Source organism: Pelobates fuscus, chromosome 3 (assembly GCF_036172605.1).
Source record: "Pelobates fuscus isolate aPelFus1 chromosome 3, aPelFus1.pri, whole genome shotgun sequence".
Taxonomy (NCBI): domain Eukaryota; kingdom Metazoa; phylum Chordata; class Amphibia; order Anura; family Pelobatidae; genus Pelobates; species Pelobates fuscus.
In genome coordinates, this window is record NC_086319.1 from 341,861,986 (window position 1) to 341,882,233 (window position 20,248).

At 39.0% G+C, this 20,248-nt stretch overlaps 1 protein-coding gene across 1 annotated transcript in view; it reads right to left on the reverse strand.

Moving 5' to 3' along the window:
* Nucleotides 1-1,055: 1,055 nt before the first annotated feature.
* Nucleotides 1,056-20,248, reverse strand: part of MYO1E (myosin IE) — a 149,881-nt gene continuing 130,688 nt past the window's right edge. The window contains exons 23-28 of the mRNA XM_063449120.1: nucleotides 16,511-16,657; nucleotides 11,554-11,714; nucleotides 10,180-10,266; nucleotides 8,608-8,803; nucleotides 3,785-3,954; nucleotides 1,056-2,268 (exon numbers count right to left, since the gene is read on the reverse strand). Coding sequence (XP_063305190.1) covers nucleotides 2,192-2,268; nucleotides 3,785-3,954; nucleotides 8,608-8,803; nucleotides 10,180-10,266; nucleotides 11,554-11,714; nucleotides 16,511-16,657 — 838 coding nt within the window. The 3' untranslated portion in view covers nucleotides 1,056-2,191. The remainder of the gene's footprint in view (nucleotides 2,269-3,784; nucleotides 3,955-8,607; nucleotides 8,804-10,179; nucleotides 10,267-11,553; nucleotides 11,715-16,510; nucleotides 16,658-20,248) is intronic.

A 20,248-nucleotide genomic window follows, 5' to 3' on the forward strand; every position in this document is an offset into this window, starting at 1 on the left:
TTCCTCTTGGGCCTCAGGTAAACCCCTGATTTGCAAGTTATTTCTGCGGCTGCGATTATCTAGGTCATCTATGCAGCGTGTGAGGGATGACAGGTATTGAGTTTGGCTTTCTATTGTCGTGGAGAGATTAGTCATTTGGGCCTGCAGAATATCCCTTTCCCCTTCTAGGTCATCCACCCTGAGGCTTACTTGCGTTATGTCGTTATTCATCGCCTCCATTTTGGATTGGAACGTCGCTTCCAGCTTTCCCAGCATTGCGGCCAGGTCAGCTCTTGAAGGTAAGTTTCTCAGCAGTGTTTTGATGTCTGTCTCCTGTGTCTTATCCAGGGATAGGTTGGAGCAGTCAGATTGCGCCGGGCTGGCTGGGGGAGAAGCGGTTAGCCGTTCTGTCACCGCCATCTTGCCGCTTGCGGCCTCTTTCTTATGGTCCGCTGTGTCGCGGAAATAATGGGTCAGGGAGCCAGATTTTGCAGCAGGGGTTTTTCCCCTTGCCCCCCGATTCGGATGCTGCTTCTTGGGGTTCCCCATCTCGTTCTAAAATCTCCTATTAGGTTGGATTGGATCGTAGTCCTCAGAGAGCTAGATCAGTGCACAGCCATTCAGCTCCATGGCAGTCACGCCCCCATCCTTCATTACTTTTTAATATATATATATATATATATATATATTATACACTGTACCTTGCACACAAGCTGTCAATTGCTGCAAAAACCGGGTGCATTACCAGGGCCAAAATACAAATAGTGTGGCTGCACTCACGGAAGTTTCTTGTTAAAATTTAACTTTTATTTAAGTTCCATAAAAAAATTGACGTTTCAGTCCATCATGTGGACTTTCATCAGGAAAGAGTATACAAAACTGTATTTCTCAACTGCAGATAAGGAATTTTAAAATCTTACAAATACACAGACATTCAGAAGCAGAGAGTCCAAACAAAGCATGTTTTGGACATTTCATGTTACGTGTGCATAACCATTCAACACTCATACTGATATACCAAAAGATACTCGGAAATCAGGAACCTTATCGATACACAGAATACCAAGAACAAGTACTGTGGGTAAACACAAAATATCTTTATTAAATAGCCTATTATATGAAGCAGAAATAATATCTGCAAAGACTGAGCTGTCTTTTGTAAAATCTGTATTTTTGGAAAATTTGAATACCAGACGGCATTTCATCGTAAGCAAGAGCAGAGAGACAAAAAGCATTAAAAATCCTTGTCTTAAGTGCATATTTTGTAAGTACCTGGTATATTAATCTTAAATATGCCATAAGTACAGTGGAGTACTACATTGTACATTCATACACGACGATAACATTTTATTTTAGATATGTACAGGATATATGATATGCTTTAAAAATATACAGCTTAAAAGAATGAGATGCTCCCTGTAACAGGTGACTGCATTCTACAAACATCAACATGGGCCAGCCATATTCCAATAGAAGACTAATCAGCTGTGAATAATACGAACATTCTATTATGCGCCATGGGTGGAGCCTGTCAATCACTAGTAAATATCGCTTTCATTCCTCCTGCCTCCATTCAATCCAACATCACATTCTTTCAAGGAAAAAAAAAAAAATGCTGCAATTTTGCCAGTCGGAAGAAAAAAAAAATCTAAAATAAACTGGAGGGTAAAAAAAAATTAACCCTAAAAAAATTAAAATAAACTTCTTGCAATGTTTTAGCAGCATATGAAAGTTTCCTTCGTCCCTATGCAAATGGAGAGAAAAATTGTGCATAAAATTTGATATTCATATAACTTAACAGACACATTAGTAAACAAAAGGCACTTCCGATCCATGACACTCAAAGAGAGAAAAAAAAGAAAAAGATTGTTCTGTGTCAAAGGAAATCCAGCACAACTTCATTCATCCTAAAGCTTTCAAAGGCAATGGAGCTTGCCAAGCATTGCTCTGCAATGGGTGGTAGGTCACTGGCCATGAAAGTTAAAAACGGGATTAAATACAATAAATATCTTTTAGTCCAGTGCGTCTATGTCTTTTCATATTCCTGTAGCATTGGGCTGGAGAACTTCTTCCTTGACAGTACACAGAGCAGATATTTGGTATGGGCATCTCAAGTAAAGATGTTTAAGAATGAGGCACTTCCTCCATGAGGTTACAGTACAATGGTGTACAGTCTGATCTTAGTGTCAATGATGACATTAATCGATACATCCTAAATCTTGGTGACGTAGTTGTTAGGGAAGAGTCCTTGTTTGCCCCTTAATCGGCCCGTCCACCATCCGGACATATCTGTAAACAAACAGACAGGAGTTTATCAATTGCTACTGTGTGTAGAATATTGCCAAGAAAAATGTGATTAAATTGACTTGCTACTTTGAATTCAATAAGAATACCACCATTGCTATTGTAGGGGTTTTAGAACTACATTAGCCACGATGCACAGCCAGCCTTTAGATTGTGTTAAAGGAAACTTTATTTATTTTTATTAAACTGTTCAGACTTTAACTGGACATGGTTTATTTATTTTTTAAAAGCAATCTATAAATCCATAGTCCCATGATTCCACAATCTCCTTCATTCAATGTTTGGCTCCCATGTCAATTATTGAGATGGTCTTCTGCCTCTCCATTCTGTGATTTCATTTAAAATCTCGACCTGACCATGCAAATCCCTCCACGAGTCTCTCTTTCTTAAAATTTTTGGATTTATCTTTCAAAACTCCATTGAGCTCTTCTCACAGTTTGGGATTATCCTGTGCTTCATCGACGTCTCATGCCCTTACTACTAAGACTTTTTACAAGTGGACTAACCTAGATGTATTTTTAATCATATTGTATGACTAGCAACCAAAGATTCTCTTTTTAATCCTCACAGGGCTAACAATTTCAAGTCCTATGCTACTAGACAAGACAAAATCTTACCCGTCCTCTAGCAACATGGCCAGTAAATATATAAAGGCAAAAGTAAGTTCAGCCAGCCTGTTCTAAAGGTCTTGTTCAGCATCTGACATTTATCTGACTGTGGATGCAAGATGTTTAGGGACCCACTAATATTTACAATTCTTACATAACTATACCACAAAGGAAAAAAGGAAGTCAGAATAAAATAAAATGGATCTGACTTTCTAGCTATACATTTACAAAAAAACGATAAGCAAAATGTGTTGATAAAAGCAAATAAGACTTTTACAGTAAGAACAAGAAGGATGTGGAATTTTCTGCCCGAAGAGGTGATTTTATTAGAGTCTATACAGATGTTGAAACAGCAACTGGATGAATTCTTGCAAAAAATATAATATTCAGGGATAGAATTTTTAATATGTGGGGTTATAGCTTTTTGATTGAAGGAGAGATCTGATCGCCATTCTGGGATCACAAAGGAGCTTTTCCTAGTTTGTTACAAAATTGGAAAGCAATTCAAACGTTGTTGCCTTTTTTTTGGATCGCCAGACAAAACAGATGTGAGTAAGGCTGAGTGTGATGGACGCATGTCTCTTTTCCGGGATATGCAAATATGATCAGACTTAATTTGTCTCGTGATTTGGTTACAAAGTGCTAAATATGAAAACTCATTAACCCCTTAAGGACACATGACATGTGACATGTAATGATTCCCTTTTATTCCAGAAGTTTGGTCCTTAAGGGGTTACATTTCTTTGCCAACAACTATTCTGGTTTGATAAATACGGCTTCTGCACTGCAAATTGCCTGTCCAAAGCTACAGTAACACATTCTAACCAAGCTTTGTGCAGATTCTAAAGAGAAAGTAGACATACAGACATTGCATACATTGTAGATGTATTTACCTTCTTTGATGATTTCTATGATGTCGCTGGCATTAAAGCTTAGCTCATCAGTGTCCTGGGCATCATATGCATACAAGGCTTTACACTGGGGAACTTGGGGTTTGGGCTTTGGCTGAGGTTTAGGTCTTCCTCCTCCTGGAGGAGGCCGGCTTGTGGTTTGCCGACGTGCCCTGAGGAAATGAAAAACAATATAAGTTGCCTTTTTGACGGCAGAGGAGACCGTAATGCATTGGCAAAATGGTTTTCGTAATGAATATGGATTGTAAAATTGTCCACACCAAATAGAATTACCATCAAAAAGTCAAAGGGGGATGCTTTGTTATGGTTAGAAAATACAGAGCTTAGTGTTCTAACCCCAGGTTACAATTATGAAAAATGTTCATCTGTTAATTTCTTTATTTCTATTAAGAGCAAAACACGTCTGGCGAGTTTAAACGTCTTTTCACTCATCACTAAGCTAAGCCAAAACCACTTCTCAGGTTGCATCCCAATAAAGATTAATGAACATGTGTTTGTACAAAGCATTGTCCTACATAAGATGTATATACAGTGGGACCTTGGTTTACAAATGCCTCGGTTAACATAATTTTCGGTTTACAAATAAAAATCCATTGAAAAAAAATGCCTCGGTTTACAAAATGTTTTCGCAATACAAAGCAAGTTTCCCCAGGATGCATTGCACCTGTGAGGTTTATAGCACCACCCCGTGCATGTTGGAGTCTGTGGGTAGCACGTGGCGTTGAGTGTGGAGGTGTCGGAGTGGCTTTTGCATCGAGTTTTGGAGCCATTCTGGAAATTGTTTGCAGTTGTTTTGGGACTTTTTGGTGTATTTCTCAAGCTGTGGAAAGGTAGGGAGCTGAGCTTCATTGTTTGTATGTCTTTTACTGTGTGTTCTGCATTGTGGGTTGGTTTCCATGCCAGCTCATTTGGACTTTTTTCTGACTTCCTGAACGGATTAATTGGTTTTCAATGCATTCCTATGGGAAACCGCGTTTCGGTTTACAAATTTTTCGCAACAAGAAACGTCCCAGAGAACGCATTAAATTCATAAACCGCGGTCCCACTGTATATATAAAAAAAATAAATCACACCTTTTATGAGATAAGAACTTTTTTCATGTAAAAGCTAAAATAAAGACAAATTGTATCTGACATTTTACTTTACCTTCAATAAGACACTTTAACCAACAAGAAATTAATGAAAGCAAAATGGACCATTATGAGAAAATAATTCAGACTACTAAAAAGTATGCACACCTTTTATGGGATCTACTGAATTTAATTTAATTTAGTCTAATTCATCAGGATCTTTCTAAAACTGATGGTCTTGTTACATAACCAGTGCTGACACTACCATAAATCAGCAGAGACGGCCTCATTAGGGTGCCCTGGGCTAAGGTGCCCAATGTCTGGGTGACTGGTGGAAGCACAGAGCACCACCATTCTGCCGGTAATTTACTGACCCACTGCTCTTCTCTGGGGTAAAACAAGGAGAGAAAAAGGATAAGATACATAAGAGTGGAGGAAAGACACGCAGAAGTGGGATAAAAGACTTAAAGGGAAACTATAGTGCCAGGAAAACAAAGTTGTTTTCCTGACACTATAGCTCCCCATAGTGCTCACCTGGTGGTGCCGAATGGTTTAAATACCCTTTCTGTCACTTACCTGAGTTCAGCGCCAATGCCCCAAAAAGTATGACTAAGGGTAACAAACAATATGCAAAAAAAGAGCCAAGAGGAGCAAAAGGGGGTTAATAGACACACAGGTGAAGATAAGTTGTGGGCAAAAATCCTTGCATTGGCCCTTTACATTGCCTGGTAAAACCAGCAGGTAGTAAGGGAGTCTTTTCAGGACAAGACCGTGTAGATGGGAAAGAAAGTTGAGGGGTTTTGGATCTAGAGACACAGTGAAAATAAAATAAATAAAAAAAGTTTTACATCTGACCAGCAGATGGGGCTCTTTAATTGCAAATTGTAGAAAACCAGGCTACCTAGATATTTTTGAAAAATAGATTTAGCATTAAGTGGATGTCTTCTCATTACACTTTAGTGGTTTCCCTAGAAAAGTTATGGAGACACTAAACTCCAATGTTTTGCAAATTAAAAAATACAAATCGGAAAACAAAGTAAAAGTAGCTGCTGTAACTATGACTGATTCTCTCACCCCTCCCCAAATCAAAAAATTCTGAGATTAGTAAATGCCTCTGAGCATCCATATACAATGCCACAGTCAGAGCACTAAAAAGTTACTTTTCCGTGAGCAGAAATGCCCAACCATTACACTCTAGTGGTCTGGAAGCAGACCACCAGAGGCAAAATCTGGGTTATAAAACTAGCCTGTTGCCACGAGGTCTTGGATTTTGGCAAGGTATGAATACACATGCACTTCAAACGGGACATGTGATAACTACGGTTTGCTCAAATCCCTTGTTGTGAATAGTCTGTCTTGGTCAGGACAGACTACAATTGATTAGAATTACAGTGGTTCACACAAACACTTCTCTCATGTACAATCTCTTGATACATTGTGGCAGAGTGGGACTTGTGTTTTCTTCCTACAGAGCTCTATGATGGGAAAGCATTGGATTGGCTGAGATCATCAAGACTGATGATCTCAGCCATGGAGGCGGAGCCAATGGCAGAGAGACCAGCATGGTGATGGGAAAAAAGGCAAGTTTAAATCCTTTTAACTCCTTCCTGACGGAGGCAAGGTACTGCTACTCCAGCACTATAGTGTCAGGAATACATGCCATTTAATGCATTAGTAGTATTGCTCGGATCCAAAAAGCAAAATCGGGTCTGAGTCCAAAGCAAAGCTCCTACCTTTGTTCCCCTCCAACTTAACCCTATAGGCCCCAGCTCTTGATTCGTCAGACACTTCCTATGTGGCTCAATTAATTGATTAATGCTTTAAACTTCCTTCACACAGCCAGAGCAGTTAAAAGGCCAGTAAGACTCAGGAAGGTGATGAGCATTTGGCTTAAAGGCAAATAGATAGATGTGTCCTATTATTAATAGTTGCAGCCCAACGTTTCTCTCAGTCAACCGATACTTTATTAAACAAATTGAAAAGCAATACGGTTTCTTTTTAGACCTCACAATACAAACAAAAGATGAGGGCCAAGATGCACAGGATCAGTAAGTCGATCCTCATATGATAACAAAAACATGCAACTGTGTCATTGCGTCAAGACAAACAACTGCATTGCTTGTAGATCTTCTGGGAAAGAATTCTACCAGGCTAAAGTACTAGTCTGATATGGTCAGTGGATAAATATGCTTTGAAGCTTTGCTGGCACACACTATTTGACTTGCAAGCATGGTTGCAGAATTATCTACCAGTTTCTAATAAAGCAATACTTCAAAGTCCCGTTGACAATTGTTTCAAAAAAGCTTTAATCTCATATTTTGGATTAATTCCCTTGCACTTTTATCTTCTGTACAGGAAAAAGAATAGGCTTCCTTAATCAACTGCAGATTAATCATAACTCCACCTCGTTCTTGAAGGAATTAACATCAGATGGAGATATAAGATAATGTACAAGTCCATATATTGCTTAGTATGCATAGCAAGAAAATATAAAACATCTTCCTGTAGCATGCCGTATATTTTGCTTGTACACAGTGTCATTTCAGTACACTCTATACGCTTCATGTATCTGTATTTAAAAAAAAAAAAAAAAAAAATGTTTTTATAGTTACAGGCAAAAATCAGGAAGTTTTGCAAAGTCCCCGTAATTCTTTGCTGAAGTTGATTTTTTCGGTGTGTGTAAAATTTGTTGCATGGCGGATTTTAATATGCGCTGTGGTTTCAATGGCTACAGTTAAATCAACATTGTCTCAGCATTAAAATGCCATGCGGGTTACCAGCAGTTGCCTAGCACAAAGAACCTTTTACTTGCGTTGGGCAATTTGTCTGTGGGGTCTTGTGTAGCTTCACAGCATCACTGTGCCTTAACTGTACTGTGTAAAGCATGAATCATTTTGGTACGATTTTCCTGGATCCTCAAATAACCACCGAAGAAAAACAAAGGTTATGTATCATATTGCTTTATACTAACCTACATTAAAAAAAAAATTGTAATTCCTAGATACCCTATAGTACATGACCATGATTAGTAATCATACAGTCGCCATTCAATAGTTTTAATTGAATTTTATGTCCACAATCTTGGTTTCCATTTACTAAAAAAGGCAAAATAAATGCAGTGGTGAGTCCAAGTAAATTATCAAACCAAAATGGTTTGACATCTTACAGCGGGATGTGCTGTAGTGGTTATGGTGCTTGGTGTGTCCCTTTAACAGGTCATTTTCAAATACCCACACATCAATCCAAGATGTTTTTCCTTTTTGCCGATTTGGTTGTTGACTTTTATTACCGATACAATACCGTTACAATATATTGCAACTATTTAAGAAGACATAGGTTATAGTCATGTTAGTCACATTGACGTAATCAAGGTAAATGTATATATTGAATGGTGCTGAATGATGCTTTAGATTAAAGACATTTCTACTAATGTTGTTTAAGGCTGCAGAATATTTCTGGCATCTTACATTAATAAAAATATGTTATGGCAATTGCTTTCTCTAAAGCGATAAATATATGTGTGTGTATACCTTTAAACACATACATACAGCACCCTCAGGCTCCCAGACCTCTGGTAGAGGACCTGAGAATGAGAAATAAAATATACTGCCCAGGATGAGTGAGAAAATCAACAATATTTATATTGATTTATTAAGTAGAAAACATGCTGACAGGAGATACAGTTACCAAGCCATTCCGTGTATGAATGCAGTAAATAAATTAAATGTGCCTTACCCTGCAACTCCTTGGTCAGGCACTCGTAGGAATTCCAAACTTTGTGGCTGCTGAGGATTACTGGGTGATCCTCCAACGACCTGCCTTGGTAGAGATGGGTGTCCCATAGGTGTTCTTGAGTTGTTGAAGGGCCTTGCATTTTTAGGCTGTTGGTGGCCATATTGGGAGCTCTGTATTACACCATTCTGGTGAGAACCTGAGGGGCAAAAATGAAGAAACCATTAAACCCCATACAGCAGACAAAGTTATGGATTTATATAACAGTCAAACATTCATGCCATATTAGTCAAACTATAGGAATTATTGATACAGAGCAGTAGCCCCAAGGAAAATTAATTAACCCACCTATAAATCATAAAATCAGCCATCAAGAGATCATAAAACCATATGCACCATGGAAATTATATCTATCTTTTTTTATATCTATCTTTTTTTTTTAGTTATACAAACAAAACAGTGCCCTTTAAATTTACGTGGCATACAGGCTAGGGCTCGAGCATTCACTGCAGTACACATATCACCATTTAGCAGTAGTTGTTAGTTTAACAAGTCGTGGACATAGTATATACATTAAGTTGCTTGAAAGGTATCAGCACATGGCAGGAGCTAGTTGTGCCAGACTAGTCAGCAATTCTGAGAGACATCCTATCTTATGTGTTATACCATGAGTGTAATGAATATCCTATCATTAACCTTAAAACATTTGTGTGCTTCTGTGTTTTCATTTACTGTGTGGTTCTACATTCATAGGATTGAACATCTATCGTTCTATGCTTAACTGTAAGAGGGCTAACACAGATAGGCATAAGTAAGGTTATTCAAAGGATCGGTAAAAAGCAGTCATTAGATCATGAGATCAAATGAGAAGGGGGGGGGGGTAGAAGGGGGGGGGGAAGAGTGAAAAAGGCAATTTAATCAGCGGACGCTCTTAAGCCATCATTAGCACCTGGTACGGTTCCTCCTGAATTGAAGCCATGGACACGTAGTAATAGTTATTGGGCACCAGCTTGAAGACATTTGGGTAAACCGTTTATTAATGGTTTAATCCACTGAGGTAAGCCTGAGCCCTGGACTTCATTGCACCATAACCACTTAATTCTAGTGAAGTGATTATGTTGTCCAGAGTGTCCCCTTAATAGTTTTGTTCTTGTAGCCGAATAACAGCCTGGCTATGTAAGAAATATCTATCCTTTGTAAAGTGTAAAGAATGATCGATGCAACAAGTTCCTACATTGCTGCAAAAGGAAAGTTACCACTTCACTATATTATGAATAAATTGCTCTGGTTGAACGGTAATAGATGCCCAAACGGACAGGGCACGTTTTCTGCTGCTCCTGCGTTCTTCTGTGTTTGGGTGTTTGCTTATCGGCTGGAGGTGCATCAGCAATTTAATAGAAAAACTTTTTTTACCTCCAAAACAAGAACAAAACAAAACAATGACTAAAACATGATACCTGAAACGCAGCTCCACCCTAGAGTATTTCAGACATAATTATAGCTCTGCATGCACATAACACTATAAACTACTTTGTGACGTTTGTTGTACCTTATTCTAAATGTATACAGGATTACCTGGCGGGGGAGGGGCAGCCCTGCTGGGGTAAGACTGTGTCCTATTTGTGTTACTTCGTCCTTCAGTAAAGTTTCTTCTAGTTGGCCCTGAAAACAGAAAGAGGGAAGAGACTATTAAACTATTCACATCGTGCAGAGTTATTTTAGAAGACACTAGTCATCAAATACATTATGGCTCAATAAAAGTTATGAATCTGTTAGTTGAATCAATTAGACAGTTTTTATTATTGATTTGCAAGTTGTGCATGGAGTTGGATTGAAGCCGGTTTCCTGCAGATGTTCATTTTGCAGATATCAATAAGCAAACCTTCGTGGCAGGCTTCCATTCCACCATCTTGGACATGGTGCATCCTCTGCTAAATCCAGGTGCCATTGGGAATAGACTGTGAGCAGACTGCAGCTACTTGTGCACAGACTCTAGCCCAGGTTTTTTTTTTGCCTAACCAGATTAATTCAATCCGTGATATCAGTGTCAGGGAAAAGACTTGAATACTTCAAGGTTTCCAGATTAAAGGATATCGAGCACTTGGGAAATCAGACACGCAGACACAAAAATGATTGCAATAAACTGCAATAGGGTGCAAAGAAAAGGCAAATAGGGGTTTTAAATTGCATAGTGTTTGTTCCGGATTCACTCATAGTCTAGCTGCCCTAAAAATCTTATTGTAAAGGCATGGAAGCAGCCGTCAATGTTGGCGGCTATTCTGTTAGCCATTAACTTCTTTCATGGTGCTATGACATGGGTGCTGATGTGGTTTTGGATCCCTATGAGTCAATAATGAATGACACATGGATGCTATTTGAGATGCTGCTATAGGATCTAGATTGCTAGTGTCATTGGTTCTGCATGATATATCGGATCTATGGCATCACAGACGGATGCTGCATGCCATAGTGATGCCATGTGACATGGGTAGGCAACGTTTGGCACTTCAGATTATTTTCCCTGATGCCTTGTCAGCATTATGGCTGTATGAGCATTTTTAGAGATTGTTGCCCACCCCTGCCATAGAGTAAGAAATCAAGGAGAATAATTAGTTTGGTGCACAATGTGGGTGCCGTGGCTTGCGTAATGATGCTGTAGTTTGTGTGGTTGCCATTGTATGTGTGATGGATACTCTAAGTGATACAGATACCCAGAATAATAAAATGTCAAATGTACCTTTTAGCTCTTTAACATCTTGTGTACCTTCCCCTAAATTGTACAAATTACGAGAACACATTCTGTACCAGGTGCTGTAGGGTATTTGCACATAATTTCCTTAGGAAACGGATGTCTGTGGGCTGAACGTCTCATCGAACATTTGCATTGATGAATATACTGGTGTTCACAGGCAAGTCTGTTATAGGTTAGAGAGAGGTTTCTTTACTTACGGGAATTTTTTGGCAGACCGGGTCCAATGCTGACTTGTAGCACCTTGTTGCTGTGTTTCAGAATGGCTAAATCTCCAGAGCCTTGAACAAATTGCACTTGGCGAGAGCCACTGCCACCACTCCACGGTCCCCAGTTTTCCTTTTTTAACTTCATGTCAAGTCTAGCATAAACAAAACAACCACAACAGTTTAATTTCTGGAGGACCCTCCCACCCCCCCATTAACTCACACAAAAAAACACAAGTCCCTCTCAAATGTCTAGTCTACATTTGCCCAAAAAAAAAAAAAAAATGTAGGCATTATTCAACTTTAGAATTGAGGTTCAACAGTGATCAACAGTGGAGAAATGAATCCAGTGTTTACACTTTATCTTTTTCCAGTATTAACTGGGGATGCAATTATCACACATATTCTGCTTTCTAGAATTGGAACAATCACCATGGCTTGCAATCCACTGGGGAGTGGAGCAGCCTTCCAACGATTCTTAAAGAGCTAAACGAAGTAATTGAAAGCAGCAGAATCCGCACTATAAGATCGTACTACAGATACCAATCGAAACAATGCATCCTGTTCAGATGCAGTACAAAGTAAGTCTGTCTGCGGTGATCATTTGTGAGCACTAATTAGAAGCCTTTGGCATTGATAATCACTTTATATGCCAAGTAAAGTTCTGGTTCATTAAACTATAGAGAAATCATAGGATAAACATTTGTCTGTTATTTGTTTGGATGAAGCCACAGCAAATTTACTTTGATCTAACATTACATAAATAATAAACATTGTATACAATCCCTTTCTGTCAGTGCTAGGTCTTTTTATATTTTTATTATAATTAAAGGAACACTCTATAAAAATACATTAAAAAAATTACTATGTAGTAGATATGCCCCGATTAAAACATGCATGCATTTTTTGTTAAATACTGTGGGGATATTTTAAAAAAGTTGCAGCTCTTGACTGCAGCCTTTGCAAGCTCTCCCCTTTTCCCCCCAGTACAGACTTTCAGTCTGTGTTTGGGAAATGGCCAGTCAGGGGCTTCTTGTTGAGAAAAATAAGAGTTCAAATAAATACTCCTCACACAAAGTATTTAAAGGACCACTATAGTGCCAGGAAAACAAACTCGTTTTCCTGGCACTATAGTGTTAATAGGTTCCCCCTCACCCTCATGGCCCCCATCCCACCGGGCTGAAGAGGAAGGAAGGGGTTAAACTCTTACCTTTCTCCAGCGCCGGGTTCCCTCGGGCTGGGGAAATCTCCTCCCTCTTCCGACATCAGCGCTGAATGCGCATGTGGGACAAGAGCCGCGTGCGCATTCAATCAGTCTCAATGCTTTCCTATGGACGGCAGCATCTTCTCACTGTGATTTTCACAGTGAGAAGTGTGGAAGCGCTTCTAGCGGCTGTCAATGAGACAGCCACTAGAGGCTAAATTAACCCTAATGTAAACATGCTATGTTTACAGTTGCAGGGTTAACCCTAGATGGATCTGGCACCCAGACCACTTCATTCAGCTGAAGTGGTCTGGATGCCAGGTAGTGGTCCTTTAAGCAAGCTTAAATATTAAGAATTCAGGGATACTTTGTCATGAGTTCTAGTTTAGACATTGATGGTAGTCTTTGTACCATTGTCTGCGATGATAATGGGCAAAAATGGCTTCTCTTTCATTTCAAATTAATTATTCTGTCCTATTCTTGGAGGGAAATTCATAGTTACATAGCTGAAAAGAGACTTGCGTCCATCAAGTTCAGCCTTCCTCACATTTGTTTTTTGCTGTTGATCCAAAAGAAGGCAAAAAACCCAGTTTGAAGCACAATTTTGCAACAAGCTAGGAAAAAAAATCCTTCTTGACCCCAGAATGGCAGTCAGATTTATCATTGGATCAAGCAGTTATTACCCTACAATGAAAGATTATATCCTTGAATATTCTGTTTTTGCACGATGATGGGCGAGTTGGTTCAAGAAAAGTTTAGAGATTAAACAAACCAGGTTCCCTAGCAAACTAGGATTGGTGCAAACACATTGAAAATGTTTCTGAATGAAAAAAAAGTTTTTTTTATAGTACATTTTGCAAAAATTTACATTTCATTTCATTATATCCCCAAATTTAGAGTGGTGGGGGGCGTGGCCACCGACTGAACCGAGCGGACGTCTCCATGCAGAGCTCCACTTGGAAACATAGCCAAAACTAGCAAAACCACAAGGAAACTAACTGAGAATCTATCTGAAACGACTATCACCCCTAAGCAGAGACAATGGGGAAGAAACATAAAAAGAACCAGGGCACAGCTACGCTTAGACAACCCAATATAAGACAATCTTTTGCGTCCCCCCAGAGACCCAAGATGGCGCCTGAGACCTGCTACACATCAGAATCCTCGGCTGAGGAGGCGGAATTACTCTCACTCCGATCGGAAGAGCGATCCAACACACCGGACTCCGAAACCGACAGGGGCCCAGCCACAAAGGGGGATATCAGGAGGCTGCTGGTTGAACTGCGGCAAATATGGAGAGAAGATCTCCAAAAGGTCCAAACAGAAGTGGAAGATGTGCGCCGCGCAGTCCACGGCCTAGAAATACGAGAAACCTCCAGGGACAATAAACTATGCGCTGTGGAACAGACTCAAAAGGAACTTGCAACACAGGTACAAGACCTGAGGCGCACAGTGACCACAATGGAGGCAAGGCACAGGATGAAAGACCTGCGCCTCAGAGGAGTACCTGAAATAGTAAAAGACACACAGCTCCTGACCTACGTCCAAGACCTCACGGCGACCATGGGCACAAAAACTGCACAAAATAGCACACTGGTCACCGCAGCATTTAGGGTGCGCAAATCAGCAGCAGCACCCAGAGAAGCACCCAGAGACATTATTATCGTCACACGAGACATCTCCGCGAGAGCCGCCATACTGACCCGATCAAGGGAGCTGGGAACGGTGCTTCATGAAGGACACAGAGTGGCAGTATTTCCAGACACACCATTCTCAGCCTTAATAGAAAAAAGAAAGCTGGCACCCATAGCCCGGAGACTGAGAGACGCCGACATTATGTACCATTGGGGTATGGACGGGTCCCTCACTACAGACATCAACGGTGAGAGCAACACACTTACCTCGAAGGGGGATCCCGACAGCTTCCTGAGGCTTATCGGCATGGGGAAACTGCAACAACCAGAGACCCCACTGCCCACAGATACGAGGCCAGAAACGGAGAACTCTACTCGCAACAAACGCAGACTAGGCAGGACAACAGGCTCCACCATTAAGAGACTGACCCCGGCATACAGAAGTGACAAGCCGAACTTCACAAATAGAGTGTTGCAGATAGACGAAATGTTTAGACAGCCACGGGACTAAGTCGAAGGGTAGAGACCACACAAGGAGCTTTTGTGTGCTGATATGTGCTACAATATTACATGACGTTTCTCATACAATGTTTGAGCACCTGTTGATGATTGTATTTGTGCATTTACACTATATACTACAGTTATTGATGTCACTCATAAAACTCCAATAAAACATAAAAAAAAATTTGAGTGGTGGAAGGAAAAGAAAAAGTGAAAAAAACTTATTTTTAAAAAAAAAAGTGTCAGAAAGATTGATAAATCTGTTGTGTTACTGAAAATAATGGCCTGCATTAAGGAATAATGGTGAGGGCACAAAAGCTGCAAAACATGAAAAAGCCCTAACAGATTTCCTAAACCGCTCCAAAATATTACCAAATCTTCAACGTAAAGGAGTCTGCATACAAAGGGGAAGATTTATTAAAGTTTTCCAAACTAAAACCTAGTTCTAGTAGATGGTGAAATGCCAGAATATTGAAGGCGGATTTATAGTTATTTTCCCTAAACAATTAAGTCTAATAATCAAACTGAACCCTGACTGAAACGACTAATTGTGCATATGCTGCTGCCAGTTAATTTGCTTTAATGTTTCCTTATTATGCCTGTCTGGCATTTCATTGTGTTTCTTTTGTTTATTTAAAAAATAAAAAGTGATGTACTTCTGATAATTTCCCAATTGACTGTACAAATCTCTCTGCTTGTATTGTATATATATTTGCCTCAAAAAAAAAAAAAAATTGACAAAAAAACAAAAAATGATTACCGTATTTATTCGAGTATAACGCGCAAAATTTTGTACCGATTTTTAATTTAAAATTAGGGGTGCGCGTTATACTCAAATAAATATTCGAGTGGGTGCTCCGATTATACCTCCCAGGACCGCCGGGCTTATTACAAGCCCGGCGGTCCTGGGGGGGCGGGCAGCAAGCGTTTACTCACCTCCGTGCAGCTCCTCCAGCTTCCCAGTGTAAATCTCGCGAGACCCGCGGCCAGCTCTGACGTCAGAGCTGGCCGCGGGTCTCGCGAGATTTACACTGGGAAGCTGGAGGAGCTGCACGGAGGTGAGTAAACGCTTGCTGCCCGCCCCCCCAGGACCGCCGGGCTTGTAATGAGCCCGGCGGTCGGTATTATCGGAGCACCCACTCGAATATTTATTCGAGTATAACAAGCACCCTAATTTTAGATTAAAAATCAGTATAAAATTTTATACCGATTTTTTATCGAAAATTAGGGGTGCGCGTTATACACGTGTGCGCGTTATACTCGAATAAATACGGTAAACTAAAAAAAAATGGCTGAAATTTAGAAAGAATTTTTTTTAATGCAAGCTGGGCATGTTGAGCACAAAATTTCAGACAGTTTAAACTATTTTTTTTTTCTTCTTTCTGATTAGATACGGTCATCTGCAGCCTGATTTTTCTTCATTAGCAAGTCTCACAAGGAGGTGACTTTAGCTACACATCCTATATAGTGATTGGATGAAACTAAGACCCTTTTGGAAATAAAGGTTTTGATTTATGGACAAGTAAGTTTTGGTGATTGTGTCAGTTTAACCCCATGCCATGGAAAGCCACGGAATTCAGTAAAAATATGGAGAAACGCCAAGGATACTCACGTGTTGTTAAATTTGAGAGGTAGCTTCCGTTGCGTTTTCTCTTCATAGTGCTTGGATAGAAGGCTTATCAATTCGGTTTTGAAAAGTGATTCTAATAGGCTATCATATTCTTGCTCATGAAGAATGAAAAAATCATCTTGCATTGTGCTGTAAAACATAGAAATGTGCAGTCAGGCATGAAATAAAAATAAATAAAGAATGTCAGGGAAAAATAACATAGAACTGTCCGTTTCCAAATACTGCCTTATCCAAGGTGTATGTATATGGCTGAAGGATCCGTTCATATACTAAAGGTAGGGATGAGTTTCTCTTTTCCTCCTCCCTTCCCCCCCATCGACCGCAAAGTTTTAAAAGGATTTTTTTTTTAATGATGAAATTATTATTTTATTAAAAATAGTTTTGAGGTGACAGATGTTCTTTAATTATCAGGGTCCAGTGCAATAACAGTTTTTGTTAGTGAACGGTCAGGATGTGCTCTTTAAAGACTAATGCCATTAGGTGATTCCTTTGGGTAAAGCCTTCCTTAACCCCTTAAGGACACATGACATGTGTGACATGTCATGATTCTCTTTTATTCCAGAAGTTTGGTCCTTAAGGGGTTAAACCTTTTCCTTCTCTTTGTACCCATTACTCCTTTTAATAAAAGTATTTACATGTATTACAAATGCACTTTTATTTCACTTATTTGAATATTGTTCTTTTTATTGGAACTTACAGGACTTTGTTTGCACTTTTCTAAAAGCAGCATAAGCTTTATGTCATATGTCTTAAAGCGGCCCTTTCACTGTCTGGGGTCTTTTCATTATTTACAAAGACCCCCGATGGTGACATTGCCATTAGGGGTTCCGGTGTGGCCATTGGGGAAAAGGGAAGATAGATTTTACTTTCCTGAACCTATCCCTCACAGGTGCTGCCATCCTCTTCTGTCCTGTCCTCTTCAGCTCCTAATGCATCAACAGGTCTATTGAGGATTTGCTGAGGCTCTCAAGTGGAAGACTTTGTCTCAGTATATCTTTTGACTGAGCTAGAATTTCAGTGAAATTCCAACACCTGCAATGTGAGTATTTCATAAAGATTTCTATCTTTGTGAAATCCTTACTTTGGAGGAGAGTGTGACATGACCGCATTAAGTTACCTAATTACTTTTCTGAATTTAATCAATGTATACATGATAATTTTTTTTATAACATTTATTGGTTTCAAGGAAAGAAAAACAAACAAACCGTGGAAGCATAATATAAAGAGAGAGCAAGAGAGGGAGAGAGAGTGAATAGCAAGAATGAAGGATTCATGAAGTATCTTAAAGATATAATGTTTACCCACAAAGCTCCACCTGCAGAACTTAAAAGTCAATACGATTGATCTGAATAACCTAATTTTTCTGCTTATTTAATTGAAAGTCCTGTAAGTATACAGATTTTATATTTATATAGGCCTGGGGTAAGCCACAGTCTGCACTCCAGATGTTGTGGACTACATCACCCATTATGCTGGTACAGAAGCTTAGGAGTTGTAGCCCACAGTGTCTAGAGTGCCAACGGTTGCCTACCTCCAATATGGATCCGACTGTTCAGCATCTGTGCATTTCCACCATGTTTCTGTAATTTTGGCCTGCCCTTCCCGCAGATAGAATAGATTGCAAAATATATATAGGGGAAATCAGAATGCATTTTTTCCTCTCGTCGTGTGTATGTGTGTGTGTGTGTGTGTGTGTGTGTGTATGAATTCCTGTCTAGGTTATGCTTCTTAAGTGGTTTTAGAACAGAACTGTACAGAGAACGTCTAGTACATCAAGAAGAGCTGAATACTTTATATTCAGGATTAAATGTTGTGCACAGCCTTCTTACAGTCATAAATGTGGAACTCCCTGCTATTGTCAGCTCGCTTTTTCCTTGGGTAGTAACATACACCGTTATCATGAGGATATCAGAAATACCAGTCCCTCCCATCCAAAAACAACACTGCGTTTGATAAATATGCTTAAATAGAATTACATTTGTTTGCTAAAAATACTTGTAAAAGAACTTGTAATATCAGCTGCCCTGTCTGTTTTCAATTTTTAATAATTCCACTAATAAATCACCTGTGGGATTTATTTACTTTTCTATATTTTTATTTAATAAATGTATCACAAATGCATAAAAGCAGTAGGAAAGTTAATTGTCTGAGCACCAATACCCATAGATCAAAGCATATCTCTTGGTCAAAAAATTAAGGATACCCCATCATTTCAATAGTCTGATCTATTCCAAAAGTAACAAAACTAGATTAATTATAGGGAAGAAGGAAAAAATGCCATTATAAAGAGGTGTCTTAAAAAAAATGGTGGAGAAGAGGAAAAGTCCACCCAAGTAAACAATGTGGCTTTGTATTTGTATTGATATATTTTTATGTATATACTTTTTTATATTTTAATAATTGTTTTGGGGGGGGGGAATAAAAATTAAATCATATTAAAGCTTATCCAAAAATATTAAATAGAGGCCCAACTTAGCAAAAGATGTTACTAGTGCTGGCATGTTCAAAATGCAAGTTCTGTGGTCAACATTACTTTAATATTACTTTTACTTAGTTGCCTATTCAATATGGCTGTAGCAACTGCCAAAGCCTTTTTTTTAAAAAAATATTTATTTATATTCCCAGACAAGTAGATAATTTGCATTTGAAAGTTTTGAAAATTATAAAAATAAAAAATAAAAAAAAATAAAACATTTTAAAAAAGCAAAAACAGATGTCAAAACCCTATGCCAGAAGGGTGAGAAAATAGGAGATTGCTTAGGAGAAAAAGAATTTATAAAGCAGACTTTTCCTTGGATTCTTTCACTGCCTTACTCATTGCAAGTGAACTACAATGTATTACAGATGTTTCCAGCTACACAGTTTTCAAAGGCACTTTACTATTATAAATTACTGTTTAAAACCCTGTCTGATCGTTCGCCCTAGAAAAAAAAAATTAATAGAATTTCTAGGTCCTATTAAAAAGAACAGGAATCCTTTTTCTGAATCATAAAAAAGTAAGAATGATAAAAAAAAAATACAAATTATAATTCTAAATACACACAGAAATAAACAAAACCAGTTAACCTCTTTCTGCTAAAACATTTAGATCTGATACTGAACGGACTTGGCTTATGTAGCTAAATGAGAAGTCAGAAGTGTTCATTTTAAACATGTAACACGGAAAACTTTGTAACAGAATCCCTGACTGGAGTCCGTGACGTTTAAGCTGTACAGGAAGAGCAGGGACATTCTACCTGGTTCCAGCTTTTATGAACATTCCTTGCAGAACCAGAATGCATGGCAACCATTTTGGTAAGCTACACAAAGCACGCAGGTGAATATAACAATACAGAAAGATAAAAGCCAACTACAAAAATAATATTAAAACTTCAAAAAGAGGCTGGGCCAGGATGGAATCCCCTTTAACCCCTTAAGGACACACGACATGTGTGACATGTCATGATTCCTTTTTATTCCAGAAGTTTGGTCCTTAAGGGGTTAATGTATTTCCTAGAGTAAGGCCAACATTTAATTGACGCATTTAATACACTTAGAGAGGGTCATGTTCCTTCATCATATTATACGTTGGCTAACATCACCTCACTACTAAAAGCAGATGAAGATTTGACATTATGTTTCAGCTATCGGTCCCTTAAGCCATTTGCTAAAATATTAACTCCCTAATTGATGCCTTACTTCCCTTACTTATAATCATCCAGACCAAATAGGGGTAATCCC